The 19061-nt window shown below is 39.1% G+C and overlaps 1 protein-coding gene across 3 annotated transcripts in view; it reads left to right on the top strand.

The window, feature by feature from the left end:
* Positions 1-19061, top strand: part of grid2 (glutamate receptor, ionotropic, delta 2) — a 576013-nt gene that overhangs the window by 310600 nt on the left and 246352 nt on the right. For all 3 annotated transcript variants that reach the window (XR_015131855.1, XM_086314608.1, XM_086314609.1), the window contains exon 3: positions 12002-12289. Coding sequence is in view for 2 of the 3 variants with exons in the window: in XM_086314608.1 (XP_086170734.1) it covers positions 12002-12289 (288 nt within the window). In the remaining variant the exon portion in view is untranslated. The remainder of the gene's footprint in view (positions 1-12001; positions 12290-19061) is intronic.

Here is a 19061-nt window from a genome sequence, read left to right on the forward strand (position 1 = left end):
AGCTTTTTTGGCCAGGGTGAAGGGAGTATCTGCCATCAAACAAGAAGACAGCCGCATGTAACTGCGACGGTGTTTGCTAGTTCACCTTACATGCATTAATGTAATAACGTGGTTAGCCTACTCAACGTAAATTACACACGAACAACATTAAGCTACTCACGCAGGGAAGAACGGCTGCTGCTGCCATCATCATCCGTCATCATTTCTGCTACACTGGCAGGGCTAGGGGCCAGGACTCTCCTCTTTGGGTTCTTGGGGGATGTTGCTAACTCCGGGTCAGATAACAGGCAACCCACGCGCAGTAGATGTGCGCGGTGTGAGGTCTCGCAGCAAGCTATCAAATACGGCGCATTTCTCGGCTTCTAACAAAATGCTATACGTCGCCAGGTGTTTCATCAGATTCGAGGTGTTACCTCCTTTGCACAGTATCAGCTTAAAGCACTTGTTGCAGGCTGCTGAGTTTGCATCTTTTGCTGTGAAGTACAGCCAGACTTTGACCGCTTCTCCTTGGGCATTTTTAATCTGTAGCTCTGCTCTAAAAGAACGTGCGTACCTGGGCCCGCCTACTATGCTTGCAAAGGTAAAATGATTGGCTGGAATCCAAAGTGTATGACATCTCAAGAAAAAAAAAAAGCACCGAAATGTGCGCTGCTTTTCAGTCTGGTTACTACCGTTTATGTCAGAACCTGTGCCATAATGGCACCAGACACCGGTACCCCCTACCTAATACTAGCACACAAGTGCACATGCATACATGTCCCTTACGCCACTCATTTAACTCTGACAATCAAGGTCAGCGTCTTTTTGAGAGTGAAATATTTGTGCCATGTTTTCTATATTGCATTATCTAGAGAGAGTGGGAAAAAATGGCTCAGATCAAGGCCTTGACAGACTAAACGTGGCAGTTTGTGCAAGATTTATTTCTTTTTTTTAAAGCAGTTATTGCAGTCATGATCACAATTTTACATTGCAATCGTTAAAGGATAAAGTAGAGGGCTGCTTTAAAAAAAATCTATATTTATCAAACACAACTACAGTGGAGGACCCCAAAAATCACAAAGCATGTCTGTTTGTTAATGTTTTCACGCTGTGTGATTGACTATAAACATTTGCTCATTCAATTATGGATCAACAGAGTGACAGCAGAAGGGGCTTTACTGAGTACTTTGAACAGATTCTGCTGTCGCTTTTCAACTTGAAATACATCAGTCCCTTGCTCCTGGCTTCTCTCTAGGCCTTCACAGGGGGCCTGCCATCTGTCATGTGGTGCACGCACGTCATACACACGGTGTCCACAGTATATGAGCAGCGATGCACACAAACACACCAATATAAAGAAATTCCTGGGAACAAGCATGCAGTGGCATAAGCGATCACACACAAAAACCAGCAAACTCATGCTCACGTGCACGCACTGTTTCCTCCCTCTGAACTCATTCATTCTTGTTACAGCAACATAAGAGTTATCAAGCATCCTGTCAGGGGAATGGGAGAGAGAAATACAGTGGGGGAGAATGACAAAGAAAGGATGGCATGGCTTTGGCTGCAGTGTAGCTCTTGTATATTTATCTCAATTAGATTTTCTGGGACACTGTGTATACATAGGGTTTATTCCACCAGTCGTTGTGCGTTTCAGTTTGTATTAGTAGATATCAAGATATTTGTTGGACTAGATATGTTGTTCCGCTGTAGTTTAGAAAAACACTGCAGTGGAGTGAAGATTGGAAATGTTGGTGTCTTTTTTTGACTGGATGTCTGCAGTTTACCTTTCTTACCTCACAGTAGTCCATTTTTTTCTTCTCATGATTTCTATGCAGAAGCCCAAAAAACTGCTCTATTGCCTATTTTCCAGTGTAGAGTTTATTTACTTCAGTTCCATATGCTTTGTTTTAAGTGTTTGACAGTGTGTGCAACTGTATCCAAATACAATGGGAAACCATCATATGGAGCACAAACTCTTCTCTCTCTCTCTCGCTCCTCTGGATCTGTCAGCAATCCGGTGCCGCTGCACTTGAATCTCTATTTTTCTCCGAGCTGTATCTTTTGCTGTCTTTGTTCTCCAATTCCTCTTTCTCTGTCTCTTCACATCTCTATTTATGTGTTTCTCAGTCTTTGCCATAACCTCATATGTGCTAGGATCTATTAGCCTCTCTTCCCCCCCTCACTCTCTCACGTATACACTTCTCTGTCAGTTTTCTTTCCTTCCCCTCCCCTCCCTTCCTCCATCGAGATCATCTGTAAAATAAAAGGTGAATATAGCCTTTAGCTAGGTACTAGCACTTCAAAGCCCTCTCATTTTCCCTCTCTCTTTTCATCATTGGAAGGTTGAGTACTGTTATAAACCCACATAACCTTTTCACCACATGGCCCTTGTCTCTGTCTGATCTCTTATCGATGCCAATTTTATCTCAAGTGTGAAGGAGCTACTGTACATTCAGTTTGAATATACAGTATATGGCTATGACTTAAACCTTCTGTTCCAAGTATGTCTAAGGCTTCCTAATTACATCTACTTGTAATGTGTGTGAGCATGTAACAGGGAAGCCTGAGGATTTGAGTACCAGCTGCATATGCATATTTGTGTATATGAGTACCTCCCTTTGAAACTGTTGGTGCTCCTTGTATTTCAGCCTGGCCTCTCAGCAGTTTTGAGGAGTACTCTCAAAAACTGGACATGAATTGTTAAAATTTTCATGTCAGTGAGAGTGAATTTATAGGTAATGAATTATAATAGGGAGCATATTTCGCGTCAGGAATAGTATTTTTGTCGAGGGATATGTCACCATGACAACCAGGAAAACAAAGTTTTAAAAGACATGGCAAGCTGTATTTTAACCTAAAGCGTAAGCCACAAATTTGTAATGCATTACGTTAACCAAATGATATTTGCAATTAATAACATATTTTAAAAAAATATGTGAAAAAGCTGTGAGGTGTATGATTCAAAACTTGAGTCTCCAGGATGAAAGTCAAGACAGCCTACTCCACCACCATCGCTCACAACTACCAGACTTTTTCTTGCATCTTGATCAGCACATGTAAGAGCTGAGTGTTGAAAAATTCTGTTCAAGGACATAAAATAATGTTGGGAAATTCATGCCAAAGACTCGAGGAATAAAAAAGAAAGAAAATTGGTGTCCAAAATCACACTCCAGTAGATTAAACCTTGTGACTATATCACAAACTGTTGTTAGACTGAGTTGTGTAGTTGTAGGTAGGATAATCAGTGTTATTAATTTCTTTGTGTTTTGCAAGTTATGTCTAATCAGTGTATTTTTTTTTTTTGTTCTTCTAGGCTGATTGCACTACTGGGGGGAAATATAAATCCATGTAGAAAAAAAAACTGATCAAGTTTATTTTGGCGTTGTTGACCATATGCTTGATTTATTGTTTTCTTGTATCTTCTAATTTACTTTGTCTTTGATAACTTCAAACTTGACACTGTACGATTTTTCCAACAACAAGTTTAAATTAGTTATATAAACTGTCATTGCCGTAGGCAAAGACTGCACAGCCAGACAAAGAAACATAGGTGCTACGTGGGCTATGCATCACATGGTGCAAAGCACTCCAGTGAATAATCAAATAAGCAAGAATGATATAAGATCCTTCTGGGAACTCATTTCACCTTTTGGGTTGAAAAATGGTATAGCTGCTATTTTGTCTAAGTTTGAAATGTCATTGCAATATTAGAGAGCCAGAAAAGAGAATAGTTGATGCTGTACTGACTACTGCTGCTTGGAAAAGACAGTAAGGAGGTGGAAGAACACAAGACACTTGCTGGCATGTTGCACTGGATGGGTGCCTGGAAGAAAGGGGCTACAGATCCCTACACAGTCTTGTTGCCAGTACCAGGATTTTTAGGCATGATACAAGCAGCTATGGTCAGCTAGTATACAGTTACTCTGTCAGTGCGCATTTGCGTGTGAGTGTATGTCACCCCAACTGACTCACTGTATTGCTTATGGATGCTGGAGAGATCCATCCTTTCTTTCTCTATTTGTTGTGTTTAACACCTATAGAAATAAATATCATATCATTGTTCGATGGGATCATCAGCATTAGCAGTGGTTACTTAGACACCTACAGATACCTCTATACTCTGATCCCTTCATCACAGTCCACCCACCCTTTACCTCTCTTTCTTTTCACTTTAGCAAACTAAGTAGCTACTGAAGATATGCAAAGATGTAGCTAATTTTGAGCACATTTAAACAAGGCAGCTATCTACCTTCACTTCCATTAATTTTCTATTATTTTAGGCAATTAGCAAATGGCTTAATTATAAATATATTAATCAAAAAATAAGGTATTGTCTCTGGTTTTAAAGGATCTTGATATCTTTTTCTTAATGACTTTTTTATGAAACTGAAGTGCTCAATTAATGAATTTTGGATAATCAATCAACCCTTCCCTTCACATTTTTATTAACTGCTCTCTGTCGTTTCCTATAATATTTCCATCTGTGGGTATGCAATCCCTTTCTTTCTTACTGAAGTAACTCTGATAGAGTCTTGTATCATTATGGAGTTCTCCATATTTCATCTCTCTGCGGTTCCCTCCTTCCTTTCATCACCTTCACCATCTCCCTTTACTGCCCTATGATTTGCATTTGTCTCCGTCTTACTCAACAAGCCTTGATACCTACTTTATTTCCCTGAGCTTTTTACTGTAATGCATGCTTTGAAAACATCTCAATCCAGCTTTTCATTTGTCCTCCCATTTATTTTTAATTCTCCTTTTCTACTCGTTTGCTAATGTTGCTCTCACGATTCATCAATGTATTTACTGTCTTCCAAATCTATGTACACAGCTGCAGATAATTAAGTTTTTTCATGCTGGCTCAGGCACAGGGAAAGGCACCAATAGCATTGGGAAATCCCTTACTGGTAAATGGTGTAAACACTGCTAAATATTTTGTTTGATATACAGTATGTCACTAATGTGTTAGATAAACACCATCAGATCAGCCTGTTTGCGCAATCCGTGTGTAAAATACCAAAGAGACACATATTCACCCACTCAGAAATCAGAAAATCTTGTTTCCTATAAATAATACAGTTCTGGATTGGGTCAATCTGTTACAGGTAAATGAACATACCCAAGCTCCCCATCTCATGCCAGTTATTGCCAAATGATGACAAAGTCAACTGATTGAAATGCAGTTCCTGTAGCTATTTTGTCAAAATCTGATCAGACTTTCTTTTTTTCTTTCTTTCCAGTGAAACGTTTCACTTTCTTTCTTTCCAGTGAAACGTTTCACTTTCGGAGAGTAATGATTGTGTACAAGCGTATTACACATTTAAAAATAATAGTAATATGAAAAAAAAAACCTTTCCCCCTACATGTTCACATGATAGATCCACTAGATTAAGGAAGTGTTGGGGAAAAAAGAAAACGACACACATCTGTCCTAGCGAAGTAATAGCAGTAAAAGCCCAAAGGCTGTAAACAGAAGAGCTGTGGATTTTCCCAGGGGACACGTTCATCTCCTTGACTTTACAATAGATTGAGCCGGGGCACAAAGATATATATGGCGTCAGGTTTGTCTGAATGGATTGAGGGTGGATGAGCGAATAGCCAAAGGAAAGAAGAGATGAGAAAAAGGATAAACTGTCAACCCATGGGCCACTATACCCACACCACATATGCCCATAGTTTATTTTGATTCTGTACTTTCTCTTGTGAGCACACACACACACACACACAATAACACACAATAAAAATTAATTCACTGGCAGGCACTGAGAAGCATCAAATAGCGAGCAAGTATCACATTTCGCACTGTGTCTTTTTTCCTTGTGTAGATATTGTCTAAAAGAAATCACTCTTGACTGTGGGTTGACATAAGACAAATGGATTTTTGAGGATTACTATTTGCTGAAAACTGAAAGTTATGCTAATTCAATGGAAATCACATAGGTGGTAGATGCTGAAAGAAGAGTGGTGAATTTTAACAGGGGATGAAGTAGCCACTAGAGAAGAAGGGCATGGGGTGCATTGTAATTGGATTTAAAGAACAATTGAGTTGCTGGATTGATGAGTGGATGAATGGAGAAAAGGAACAAAAAAAAAAACTTCCCACAATTATCTCCTGTACATGTTTCAGGTAATGGAAAACAAAGTAAAGGAATTAGTTTTTAGACCAAATGAGAGGAAAAAGAAAATAGAGCACGGCTGTGGTAAAGAGGCACTTATCTGGCATCCTCATAAAAACTAGGAACTAAAATCTGGGTTCATTATACAGTTCACTTCAAGTTGAATTTGTGAGAGGCAGGAGAAGAGTAGAGGAGTTACAAAAGAGAGCAAGGTGGAAGGATGAGTGGAGTGAAATTAAGGGTTATTTTGCAAAAATAAGAGAAGAGGGAACGTAGGAAAAGTGGCATGTTAGGAATTTCATTGCAAATAAAAAAAGAAGAAAAAACTGTGAGACAGATACTGAAATAAAAGGGGACGGCTTATTCATCTGGTGAGTGTGATAACAGTGAATGCAGCCACTGGATGAATATAGTGGTAAAGGGTACTGAGGGAGAAATGAGGAGAGAAATGAGGAGAGGAGCGCAGATAGAGTTACAGACAAGACAAAAAGAGCCTGGATGAAAGAGAGGATGTATACATCTCCAGGGCACAAAGACTAGAGCTGAATAGATGATGTTAAATGTGACAAGATGAAGGGACCAAAGGGGGTCCATTAAATGTTAATGGGAACAGGGTAGACGGTCGAGAGGCTACCCGGGGCAAGAATAAGAACAGATTGTGTTTGTGAGAAATCATTGGTCTGGTATTTTCAGCAACAGGAAGTGCCAGAAGTCTAAAGAACCTACAGTGATAAATTTCTAAAGAAACAGAGTCGAAAAGGGCACGTTATCTTTTACTCATTCTACCCCCCTGAGCACATTAATTCAAGTGCAAATTCCCTGAAGGAGCGTATATCAGCAAACTACGATTCCACACATCCACGCAGGCGCTCACAGAGGCATTTACAGTATAGAGCAGAGCATATTTTCAGCCTGCCAGCTCTGTGACTAAGCATCTCTCCCTGCCACTCAGTGCTTAGTTGTGTATGGCACTGTGCATGGCAGCAGTTTGGAACTGTGGACCTTCAAACAATACATGTAACAATATACGGACACAAGTAGGTCATTCAAACACACACTCACACACTAAACACAGAGATACACTTCTGGCTAGGACAGTGCTTTGTGAGCTTGCAGGACTTCCTATTTGTCTATGAATTTCTGATCAAACCAGCCACTTTCTTTTGATTACACACTCATCTTACAGCCAGGGGATACAAGGTTTTTCATTCAACCACTCTTCTGCTGAAAACAAACTAAGTCCTCCCTGTTGCTGGAAGTATAATCATAACCTAATGAATAAATAATACAATATCTGTTTGCTAGGTGTTTTTGTTTTTGCTGCTGAATAGAGACACTTGGGAGATTTGTGAGGAGACTCCCCCTTACACAATGGCAGTCTTTTTTAATATCTTTGTTGCACTGTAGATCATAGATTAAGAGGACTGTTATATTAGAGATAATATGCTAATGTTAACTACACTTTCCCCTTATTTAACATAAAATAGTTCCACAGAGAGGCAGAGGCTGTGCTTTAGGGAGAGAGAGACTCTAAATTTCTTGTGTTTATTGGTTCTCTTCAGGTATTGATTTCCTTGCTTCCTATCCATCTGTCTTTCGCTGTTGTTTCCATCCTTCAGACACCGGGTCACAGAATCTGGAGGACAGTGTGTCAGTGTGATAAAGTCTGTATGGTGTGTGTCAGTGTGTGGTGGAAGGAGAGCTGCTTTGAGAGACACAGCTAGAAGAATCGGTCACACCTGGACGCAGGTGAAGTGCTTGCAGTTCATTTATTCTGACAGACCAACAAGCAGGAGACAGTGCTCAATAACATGCTCTGCTGCAAACAACTCATGTAAAATGCACGCTGACATACAAACATAAAAACGTCTGCATATAAACATTAAGTGGATGGGACAGAGTGTATACTTGATTTATGTAGTGTGTGTTTTTGCAATGGTACTGAAAAGCAGACGAGGCTAATAAAACCCCCATGGCCAAGCACCTGAAGTTGTAGAGAGACACCTGTGTTTAGGAATGACTGATATTTACATCTCTCACATGAACACCTCTCCATAGCTGTTTGTCAGGTCTTAGCTGCTTTAGGGAGACTGAATCCGGCATCATTTATCATGCATCACCATACTGCCCACACAGGGGTGGGGCGTTTGCGTGCGTGGGTTGGCGATGATGTTGGGTTGTGAGTGTGGTTTGGTGGCGGTTGTAGTTCATGATGATACGTCAAGAATTCCAAATAGCAATACTTTCTATTTTTTGCCTACGCCATGGCTCACAATATGAAGTGCTTTGAAGTAACTATTGTTTTAATTTGGCAGTCTAGAAATAGAAGTTAATCGGATTGGATTGAACCGAATTGAACTGAAATACAGATCTATCATTTACTCTTAAAATATTGTTCATCCCTACAGCTTAACATCGTACCAGTAGCTCTAGCTCCTTCTCATGTTCATTCATTAAACTGTTGCCTACATCAGAGTGATGTAAACTTGGGTTGGGTTAATGCAACGAGCCCTTTAAGTTATTAGCAAAAAGTATTAATGAGGCTAATGCTTAGAAGCCCCCCACAGACTTAAGGATGTGTGATGTAGAGGGGATGAGGGCACTAATTCTCCAAAGTGCCCCAATAACTAATGGATTAGCAAAGCTTTCCATTAGCCAAAGCCTTGATCGTGCTAGGCTAATGTGCTGTTTCTAGACTGGAACAATGCAGCTAGTTAAAAAAAAAGTTAGTTAGCATGCCAGCTATAATACACATGTACAGACTGAGTAATTTCCCTAGATGTCCTCAGCCCAAAAATCAATCTCAGTGCCAGTTTTATTTAAATAGCACAATCCATTTCACGTGAGCTATGAAAAATAAAAACATTAAAACTATGGCAAAAATAAGAGAAAACAAAAAAACACGACAAAAACTAAAAAATAGAAATTAACATGCACACAAACTCACACAGTTATTAACTGTAAGCTACTTAGAATAAAAAGGTTTCAAGTCTATTTTTGAATGTAGACACAGTTGCAATTGACCTCAGGTCAGCGGGCAGCTTGTTCCAAAGAAGAAGACCACAGTAAGTGAAAGCACCTTCAGCACACTTAGATCTAATTCTGGGAACTGTCTTACGATCCTCAGCCGATGACCTGAGGAGTCTAGTTGGGTTATAGACACTGAGCAAGTCAGAGATGTACTGAGGGTCCAAACCATTGAGTGCTTTATGAACTCAAAGAAAGATTTTAAAGGCGATTCCGTAATGAACTGGGAGCCAGTGACGTGACTTCATCACTCGGGTTACATGTTCAACTATTCAGAGACATGTAGGCTCACTCGCACAGGTCTAACAACCCTGTGATAGGCCCAGGTGCAGATATTTTTCAGGCCCTTACTGCCACATCATATTGAGCAAACACACATCATATACTCTTTCCTCCTCTTTCACACAGACACACAAACACAGGCTGCATTTACTAGCATGTGAGCTGCATATTCCTAGATTTTATACTGTGCATTTAGACATTTGAACATTTTATTTACACTGCCTTTGACATAGTATTTTATTCTATTCTATTGTTTTTTCTTAATTTTTGCTGCTCTTAATTTCGTACTGTCCACTTTCTGCCGTGACCAAGCAAATCTTATCTCTCTCATCTCTTAAAAAACATTGGCCTTTGGTTCACAAGATCTGACCATCTGACTGTCTTTGCTCACTTGCTCACTAGACATGACTGGACTTACCTGTGCTCAAACATTAGGTTTCTGGTAGATCGATTCTGGGCTCAATGATTTTTAAGAATAGAGGCTGTGACTAAGCAGCATGGTGAGAGTTTGTGAAGTTTAATCATATATTGTTAGAGTTTAATTAATTCCTCAAAAGTGGACTTGAACAATGGGCAGTGAGACTGAAACTGTATTAGCTTCTACACATTAATCATCTACATCAATGCAGAATGAAATGGTTTTTTGGAAAAAACCCTTCAGCTATTGCTAAAAAGGAAAATTGCTTCCAACAATGTTTTTGCCAGTTAATTACAAAAAGGGTTTGCGTTCATATATTTAAAGTTATTGCTCATAAAATCAGATCAGTGTCCTGGAACTGCTTGAGTGACAACTTCAGCCAGTCAGTCAACTTCAAGTCAAACTGTTTTTGAGCAGACCATCCCTCATACGTATTTAATCTTCTGTGTTAACTTTTTTGTTTATAATTTCAGACAAATAAAGAGTGACATGAATTTGGTTTTAGGGTGACTGTAACATCTCGTAAATAAATAAGGCCAGTGATGCTTGAACTAACGTGAATTAATTAAACTTGATTTAATTAAACAAACTGAATTAAACTACAAAACGAAATTAATCAGACAGCACGCTATGCATCAGTAAAACACGCATGCACACAAATCTACAGGCACACATACTAATTTCTCCTGATTTGAGACTTCATCCTCACCTCTTTGAACACTTTGAAATCCAACTCATTAGGTTGTTTTTGTGCAACCAGCTGACACGGTATTCATTGTCATATTGTATAGGTCACGTGTTACACACACACACACACTTGCACACATGCAGTGCTTTATTCTGCCCTCTCAGCACGATGATTCTGTCTCCTCGAGCTTCTCTTTTTCTAAAACTTTTTTTCTTTTCACTTTCTTTCTTTGGCTTTATTTTTGCAGTGTCAACAGATTACTCCCTGTGGCATTACACAGGCTGACTGTGTGTGTTTTAGATTGTGCTAACTTGCTTTTATACATTGCCATTTCACAGTTTGTGTGTCTGCATCTCTGTTTGTGTTGCTATACTGTCTTTAAACAGTCTTTCACCGCTCTTTGTTTTTCTCAGTAAATCTGTGACAGGATTTTAGTCAGCTAGGAGTAAAATAAACACTGCTAACATTAAAGGATGCAGTGAGGAGCAGAAGAGGAGGATGAAATGAGGATCAGGATAGATAAGGGATGGAAAAGGGAGAGGGAAAGCTGGGGACTTTCAGAGAGGCAAACAAAAAACCAAAGCAATAAAGAGGTGAAGAGTCAAAAGAGTGAAGAAGCAAGGATAGGTGAATGTTTATGTTACCATGAGGGTAAACAAGAGATGATGGAGAAAGCGGCTGGTGAGTGAAGATGTTGCGAAAGATTGGGAGGTGAAAATCGAAAGATTCTGAAGGAGGAATGTTAGATAGGATGTGGCACAGGAAAGCAGATGATTCCAAACTGAGGACACTGTATAGTATTCTGCAGTGCTGTAAGGCACTTAAAATAAAAATCACTGCAAGACTGTGACTCTGAAATGATTGGGGCTGAAAGGTAAGCACTCAGAGGGGCTGTTTTGAACAAGAAGGGAGATAACAGGGGAGTGGGTTGAGAGGGTAGGAGGTAGAGGTATATTTGATAGCACTAGAGGCCTAACAGGAAGGAATAAGAAGTGACGTAAGCACACTCAAAGTGTCTCATTGCTGAGGAGAATTTAGGAAGCGGAGCACAAAAAGTCTCTGGCAAAAGTGACATATTTTGAATAGATATATTTATGAGTCCTTATGTTTTCTAATAGCGTTTTACATCACGGCAACACTGTTACTACTCTGCTACCATATATCTGTTTAATTATACTTCCTTCTTTCTTTTTCTAGACAACACAACGTATGACTGTAATAGCTTGGTATTCATAATAAATGTCCAGTGCATTTGGAAACAATCTCCAAAATGTTTTTCCGGGCCCTTTAATTAACTCTGCAATGTGGTGACCTTGCCTTGGTGCACTCTTACTCTTTTACAAAGACTCCTAGGATCAACAGTATGACATATACTTTCACTGGTGATTTTTCTTAGAATAAAACAAGTAGTACAACATTTTTTCTATGCTTTGAAATCTAATATATGCCTTCTTTTTTTCTTCTTTGTCTGCTCCCTCCTTCCGTTAGCCTGTGAGCTGATGAACCGTGGAATCCTGGCTCTGGTCAGTTCAATTGGCTGCATGTCGGCAGGCAGCCTTCAAACTCTAGCTGATGCCATGCACATCCCCCACCTCTTTATCCAGCGCTCCCCAGCGGGAACACCCCGTTCAGCCTGCCCACCGACCAGTCGAGTCCCTGGAACAGATGACTACACCTTAATGGTTCGCCCACCTGTCTATCTCAATGAGGTCATCATGCAAGTGGTATCTGAGTATAGCTGGCAGAAGTTTGTTCTCTTCTATGATTCTGATTTCGGTAAGGAAATATCTATCTATCTATCTGTCTGTCTGTGTCCATTACATACAAACGCGACATTTTAGTAGGTTATGAAGACGATCTGCTTTAACTGCCGTCTCCAACAGTACATTACAGAGAAAGATAATGGACACACTTCCTTTTTGTTTTTTTCTTACCTTCTCTCGCCCAAACACACATGGATAGACAGGCGTATACATGCGTATACGTGTGCCAGGGCACACTGAAAGAGGCAACCTGTGTCTTCATGCAAGTGACACATCTGTTTGTGTGGATGCGTTACTTTTCTTTATCTCGCGACCACGCTTTCTGGTCCATTAATTCTATCATTAGACCAGAAACATCTTTGTGTCCCTTTTATAAAGAGCCGAAAAGATTTGTCAACCTTGGTCAGTTTTCTTCTAATATTTCTTTTGCTGTTGGTGTGTGTGCAGATATATATGTTGTTGGGTTTTTTTGTTTTGCTTTTTTGTAGTATCTGTGCATGATGTTTGTTGGGGCTGCATAAGTTGTACGATTAGTGACCCCACCCATTGCAATTCCTTGTCTACAACAAACCTATTATCTCTTTACTCAGTTGATCCTCTCCTTGTGTTTGAGGTTACAAACTTGATCAAACTCTCATATACCATATACCCTTTCAGTATATGTCTACACAGGGTCAAGAGCATGTTCTGGTCTGATTTATCCTCCTCATCACTAGATTGACTGCCTGTCATTGTAGGGCTTTCCTTCCAGGTCAACCATCTATCTTTACTTTCATTTCAAAAGGTGATACAGAAGATAAAGGTACTAAGGCAAAGCTTCTAATAGGTTAAAACTCAGAAAAAAATACTTTGGTATCATGCTTGCTAATGGAAAACACCAGCAGTGACATCATTCATTGGTGGGTCGACTGAAGTACAGCACTAAGAGCTTTAGCTCATAGAAAGCAATGTATACGCTTTCTGCCCTAGGTGATTCATTGTTGATTTACTTGTCATAGCCATAATGGAGCTCCATTCCTCTCATTGCAGTCAATTTACATAATCAATATGTTGTATGCATTGAACTCCGATGGGATCACTCCTGTGGACATATTTTTAAGTTGAAGGTTGAAGCATTTAGTCAGTGTACTGAGAACAGTAGGTCATAAAATGTATCTTCTAACTAGGCAGCTCTGCCAAGCATTTTATACTGAATGAATACTGAACATTGTTAATGGTGCCCTTTTAGAAATGCTAATGCTAACAGCATGATAAAACAACATTTGAAAACAGAATTTTTATCCAGTCTGGTAGTTGATAGTCTATATTCCAAAAGCAATTTCAAGTGTGCTAAGAACCACAGTCTTCCTCTATGAGTCTGCTACACTGTTAGCATAATGTTAGCTAATGTTTAACATGGCATTAGTTTGTGGAGAAAGATTAATGTTACAAGGTCTTCAATGATAAAAACAAAACACACACACAAAAAAACCAGAGAAAACCTCAACAATCAGACAACTCCCTGCGAGGAAGCACTTCAGACTTGACAATAGAAAGAAAAAAACTCCCTTTTAATAGGAAAGAACTTCTGGTAGAAACAGCTAGACCGGTCGGGGTGTCGCATTGAATATATAGATATACAACTAATGTGTGTCTGACAATAACTTTTAAATCCAAAAGTTTTTTGTCAGAGTTAACTGGTCGAAACCTTTCATTATACTCAAACCCGGTAGGTTTAGTTTCCTCTCTTGATTATGCAAAGTTAAGCAATCCTGTGGAAGCCTTCCATACAGAACACGAGGTCTTTAAAATTGCATGCAGATTATGAAATGATATATTTATTCCTTCAGGGATAAGTTTTTTCTAACCTTGCTTTTATCATGACTGTACGTGGATTTTTTTTACCTTTTCAAGCTAGCACTTGTTAAACCACCCATTTTAAATCTAAAATTACTCCCAAATGTACCGTTTACATGTAATATAGTAAAACTATATGTAATATAATGTACAAAACATACATATACACACACGCATGCAGGCACAAGTTGGTACTTCACTTTAATCCCTCCACCCTCTGTGACCACTGATTCATCAGATGGATAATCTGGGGTTTCTCCGTGCTGTTCTCTCAGCCACAGAAGGCCCCTTTAAAGACATCACTGCAGTTCCCTAATGGCCTAACCTCCTGTTTAAGGAAAAAAGGCAGAGGCAAGAGAGAGGGAGAGAGGGAGAAACTTAGAGAGAAGCAGAAAGAGAAACAGAGATGGTCTTTTAAGATGATAGCAATGTTCCCAAAAGGCCTTGCTTCTGTACAAGGAGAGTTCTTTAGAGAACAGACAGTCAAGTGTGTCCTCTCAAATGAAGCTACGGTGAAACTGTCCCAATCCCTATTTTCAGCTCTACTGGTGCGTTCCGGACACTGAGAACACATGTTTTCTCTCTATCATTTTTCCCTCCCTTCTCACGGTTTATCTCTCTTCTCCATTTTCCTTTTCTTCTCTGACCACCTATGTGATTTTTCTTCCAGTTTTTCCTCAGGTGTCTAATATTCTAACTGTAAAATATGATGTATGTTGAAAATTAGAATGACAGTTGTCATTACAACTGAGTGACCTTGCTCATAATCCACTCAGAACCATAGGATCATTGGCCTCGTTGGAAAAACACAGGGAGCACCGCTTTGTGGAAAAAACCCTGTTGACATTAAGATGATTTGTTTTGCTTTGCTGTTAGCCAATGACAAGAGGGACCTTAGGCACAATGGAAAAAGGTTAAAGCACGGAAAAGCCATTTTAAAACTGTGCTGTGTGGTTAACAGCATTTTATTTTTTCTTATTCGGAAAAATCAATACAGTTGCTGAATATAAGTTTCTGTGTGGATAAATGCACTTATTGCTTTTAGAATGTTACTGGAAATCTTATTAGAGTGGAGGACAAATTCATGTGATCCCCTGTTGAATTTGTAAGTTCGCTTACTTACAAACTACAAAATATCAACCAAAAATTCATAGAAACACATTACATAAAAGTTGTAATTTGATTTGCATGTGACTGAGTTAAATAAGTATTTGAATCATAAGTAAAACACGATTTAGTACTTGGTAGAGAAACCTTTGTTACCAATTACAGCAGTAAGCTGTTTTTCTGTAGTTGGTCACCAGGTTTGCCCACATTTCAGGATATTGTCCCACTTCTCTTTACGGAAACTCTCTAAATCCTTTAGGTTTCTTAGTTGCTGCTTGACAACTCGAACTCTGGCCACTCTTTGACCTTAATGTGCATCTTCTTTAGTCACTCCTTTGCTGACTTAGCAATATGTTTTGGGTCATTGTCATCATGAAAGAACCATCTTCAGTGTTCTTGCTGAGGGAAGGAGGGATGTTTCTTTGTGCTTGACTGTCAGAACGGTGTTTTTTGGGTCATGTTCAGCATTTCTCTTGACAAACATAGATTAGTTGAGTTGATGTTTCTAAATAACTGGAAAAGCAGTTGTCACCTTTTCACCAAACTTCCTGCTAATAGTCCTGTAGCCCATTCTATCCTTGTGCAGGTCTACAGAGGATGTACCTGACATCCTTTAACAGCTTTTTGGTCTTGCCCATGGTGGTGGATAAGTTGGGATGTATGAAACTGGTTCTGTGCACAGTTGGGCTTTATCAAACAACGAATGTCAATCAGGAGTACCCATAATAGATTAATTGATTGATTGATTGATTGATTGATTGATTGATTGATTGATTGATTGATCGTAATCTGTTTGCCACATGGGCACAAGGTCAATCTGCAGGACTCAGAATTCGGGTTGTAGGGGCTCAAATACTTATTTCTCCCAATGGCATGTGAATTCCATATTATCTTTGAGGTCACAGATAATATATACTTAATTTTTGACCTCATTAATCCACAGATTGTGACATCGAAAACAGCTATATGCCACTAGACTATTGAGAAGTCACTTACGTATATGCATCAACAAGGGGCACAGCCACTTACCTCACAAAGACTCCAACGCTAAATTTACTTTGGAGGTCAATAGAAAAACTCTGCAAATGAGTAGCATGCACCTCCTTGTTCCATTTTTCCCCACTATTGCACTGTGAAAAGTGTGAAAATGCCACTGCTGCCACAGCTTGTTGTGTATGACTTTGCTGTAGTGATGTTACACTAAAGAGTGTCATGCCACCTTGCATTGAGGAAAGAAAGAAAGAAAGAAAGAAAGAAAGAAAGAACTGTAATACTGTTGACTACACAGTCAAGTGGGGAAAGAAAAGTGTTTAAACACTAGGTCTTCTGGGATTTTTCTTTCTGAAAATGGTTTTACATTCAGAAATAACAGAATTGAAAATTTGTCTATTTTTTAATGAAAAAACAAAACAAAAAAGCAATAAAGATATCCATGTTTGGAAACACAGTATTGACTTTCCACTGCACATTGCAGTCACTTGTGTTATACAGATGAGCAGAGGTGTGGACTCGAGTCACATGACTTGGACTCGAGTCAGACTCGAGTCATTAATTTTATGACTTTAGACTTGACTTGAAAAAATGTTCTAAGACTTGTGACTTGACTTGGACTTTTACACCAATGACTTGGGACTTGAATTGGACTTGAACCGGTTTACTTGAAAAGACTTGATATTTTACCCCAAATATAAAATTTAACATGCATATTATATAGAGATTGAAAATGTGACGTCATTCACGGGTAGAACCGCAAAGGATTCTGGGAACTCGTGGCAAGCGGTACTAGCGCACGCAGGCTTTCAATTGAAATCAGTCACACAGCGATAAAAAGAAACACAAAAATGTCAAGAAGCCGTTGTATTATTAACTGCAATAGCCGGTCGCATGACAGCCACGGGAAGCCGACGGGTAAAGAGATCGGTTGTTATCGGATTACGTCGTTGAAGAGAAATTGTTCAAGCCATGTTTCCGAAGTAACAAAGACGGCCTGGATTGCAGCCATTCAAAGATCAAATATAACGTCCCAGAACACTCCAGCTCACAGGTTAGTCTGCTCCAAGCATTTACACAAAGGTCAGTCTGCTGTTGTAGTTAATGCGTCATTTTCATTACATAATTGGTGATATAGGTTACAAGCAAGTCTGGCGCTGAACAGAAATTGTCGCGCTATGCTCCTTTGTTTATTGTGCATAAATAGTGAATTGTCCTGACACAATATTGCGTTTCGCTTCTGTTATTATGGTACATTGACAAAAACATATACTTTTATTCACAGGATAAAACAGGGTTTTTGTATCACTAATTGCCCAGTACGATTACAGCATACAATATTGTTGTCACTGCTACATTTCTGTGATGGGTACCAGAAATTATTTCCACTACTAATTAATTACCCTTGAGCTCAAAGGTCCTATTAATAAACGGTTAAGGAATGTGTATTTATGACGACAATTTGTGAGACTGGTAAACTTATGATACGTACGATGGTCTTTCTTTCTACACGGTGCATTTCAAGGTCCTGCACCCATCCGTCGGTAAACTGTACCTGGGCTTGTTGCAGTGACCTGAAGTTACTAAACTTCATGAGTGTGTGCACTCACTCCAAGAACCGTATGATTATAAATATGCATATAAATATGCTACAATGAGATAGCTGACTTCATCTAACTAGCAAATGTTGTCCAGGCTACGTTGGTGATACAGTTTTTTTTTAATGTGTATGATATTTTTGTCATGCGATTTTAAAGCCGGTCCTACAACCGCATCCAAGAATAACATGCAGCTTATCTCAGAACTGTCGGTGAAAATTATTCTTGGAGCTAGGTTTAATTGAGCTGCATTTTAAAGAGGTGCAATTTCACAATTTGTGTATATTTTCTAAGTTCACTATTTTGTCATGTGTTGAGAAAAACACAGATTTTAAAATTACATGGTCTAATATTTACATTTAGCATATAACTGCAACATTATTTTTTCGTTTTTTTTTTTTAAAGACTCGAAAGGACTTGAAATTCAAAGTTTCAGACTTGTGACTTGACTCGAATTTTACACCAGTGACTTGAGACTCGACTCTGACTTGCCTGACATTACTTGAGACTTGACTTGAGACTTGAGGATAAAGACTTGAGACTTACTTGAGACTTGCAAAACAATGACTTGGTCCCACCTCTGCAGATGAGTAACAAATTAAAGGAGAAAGCCAACATCAGAAAAAGTAAGAAAATGGTAAATCGAGTGGTGTTTATGCAGAACTTTTCTATTCCATCACTCAGTCACTTTTACTTAGTGTTTTTTCTATCAGAAACATTCTGACATTGAGAGATATAAGGGGGTAAGTAGGGGTTGAATATTTTTCCCTAAGAATACTTTGACCTCATTTGGTATTTTCATAATGGGGGTGGGGAGCATTGTCATACCTCTCTCCATAATTCGCCATTACTCTTCAGTATGGTCAAGATCTGACTTTATCAAGACTTCAGCAAATTAATCACATTATTTCATTTTCATCAAACTATTCATCATTCATAGATGCTGGCATGGAAGATACCACTCCCATCAGGACAGAAATGTTTCATCACCGGGAAAGGTGGTTGCGCAGAACAACTTTATGTATATATTAACATTTTCTTTAATACTAAGTTTGTTGGTATGCCTGCTTAAGTATGCCTGTTTTACATTTTAAATGGCAGAAGATGATCAGTTGATCTCCACACCATCATTGGAGTGCTATATATTTATAGCATGACAAGCATATTAAAAATCACTCAGAGCTAATTATTTCTTCTCAGATTGCTCCTAAAGGGACAAAGTACCCACTCACTAGGGCTGCAACGATTAGTCGA

This window comes from Aulonocara sp. 'chitande type north' Nkhata Bay, linkage group LG12, assembly GCF_057382095.1.
Source record: "Aulonocara sp. 'chitande type north' Nkhata Bay isolate Kocher_YH1m ecotype deep benthic linkage group LG12, A_spYH_male_GT1.1, whole genome shotgun sequence".
In the NCBI taxonomy this organism is placed as follows: Eukaryota; Metazoa; Chordata; class Actinopteri; order Cichliformes; family Cichlidae; genus Aulonocara; species Aulonocara sp. 'chitande type north' Nkhata Bay.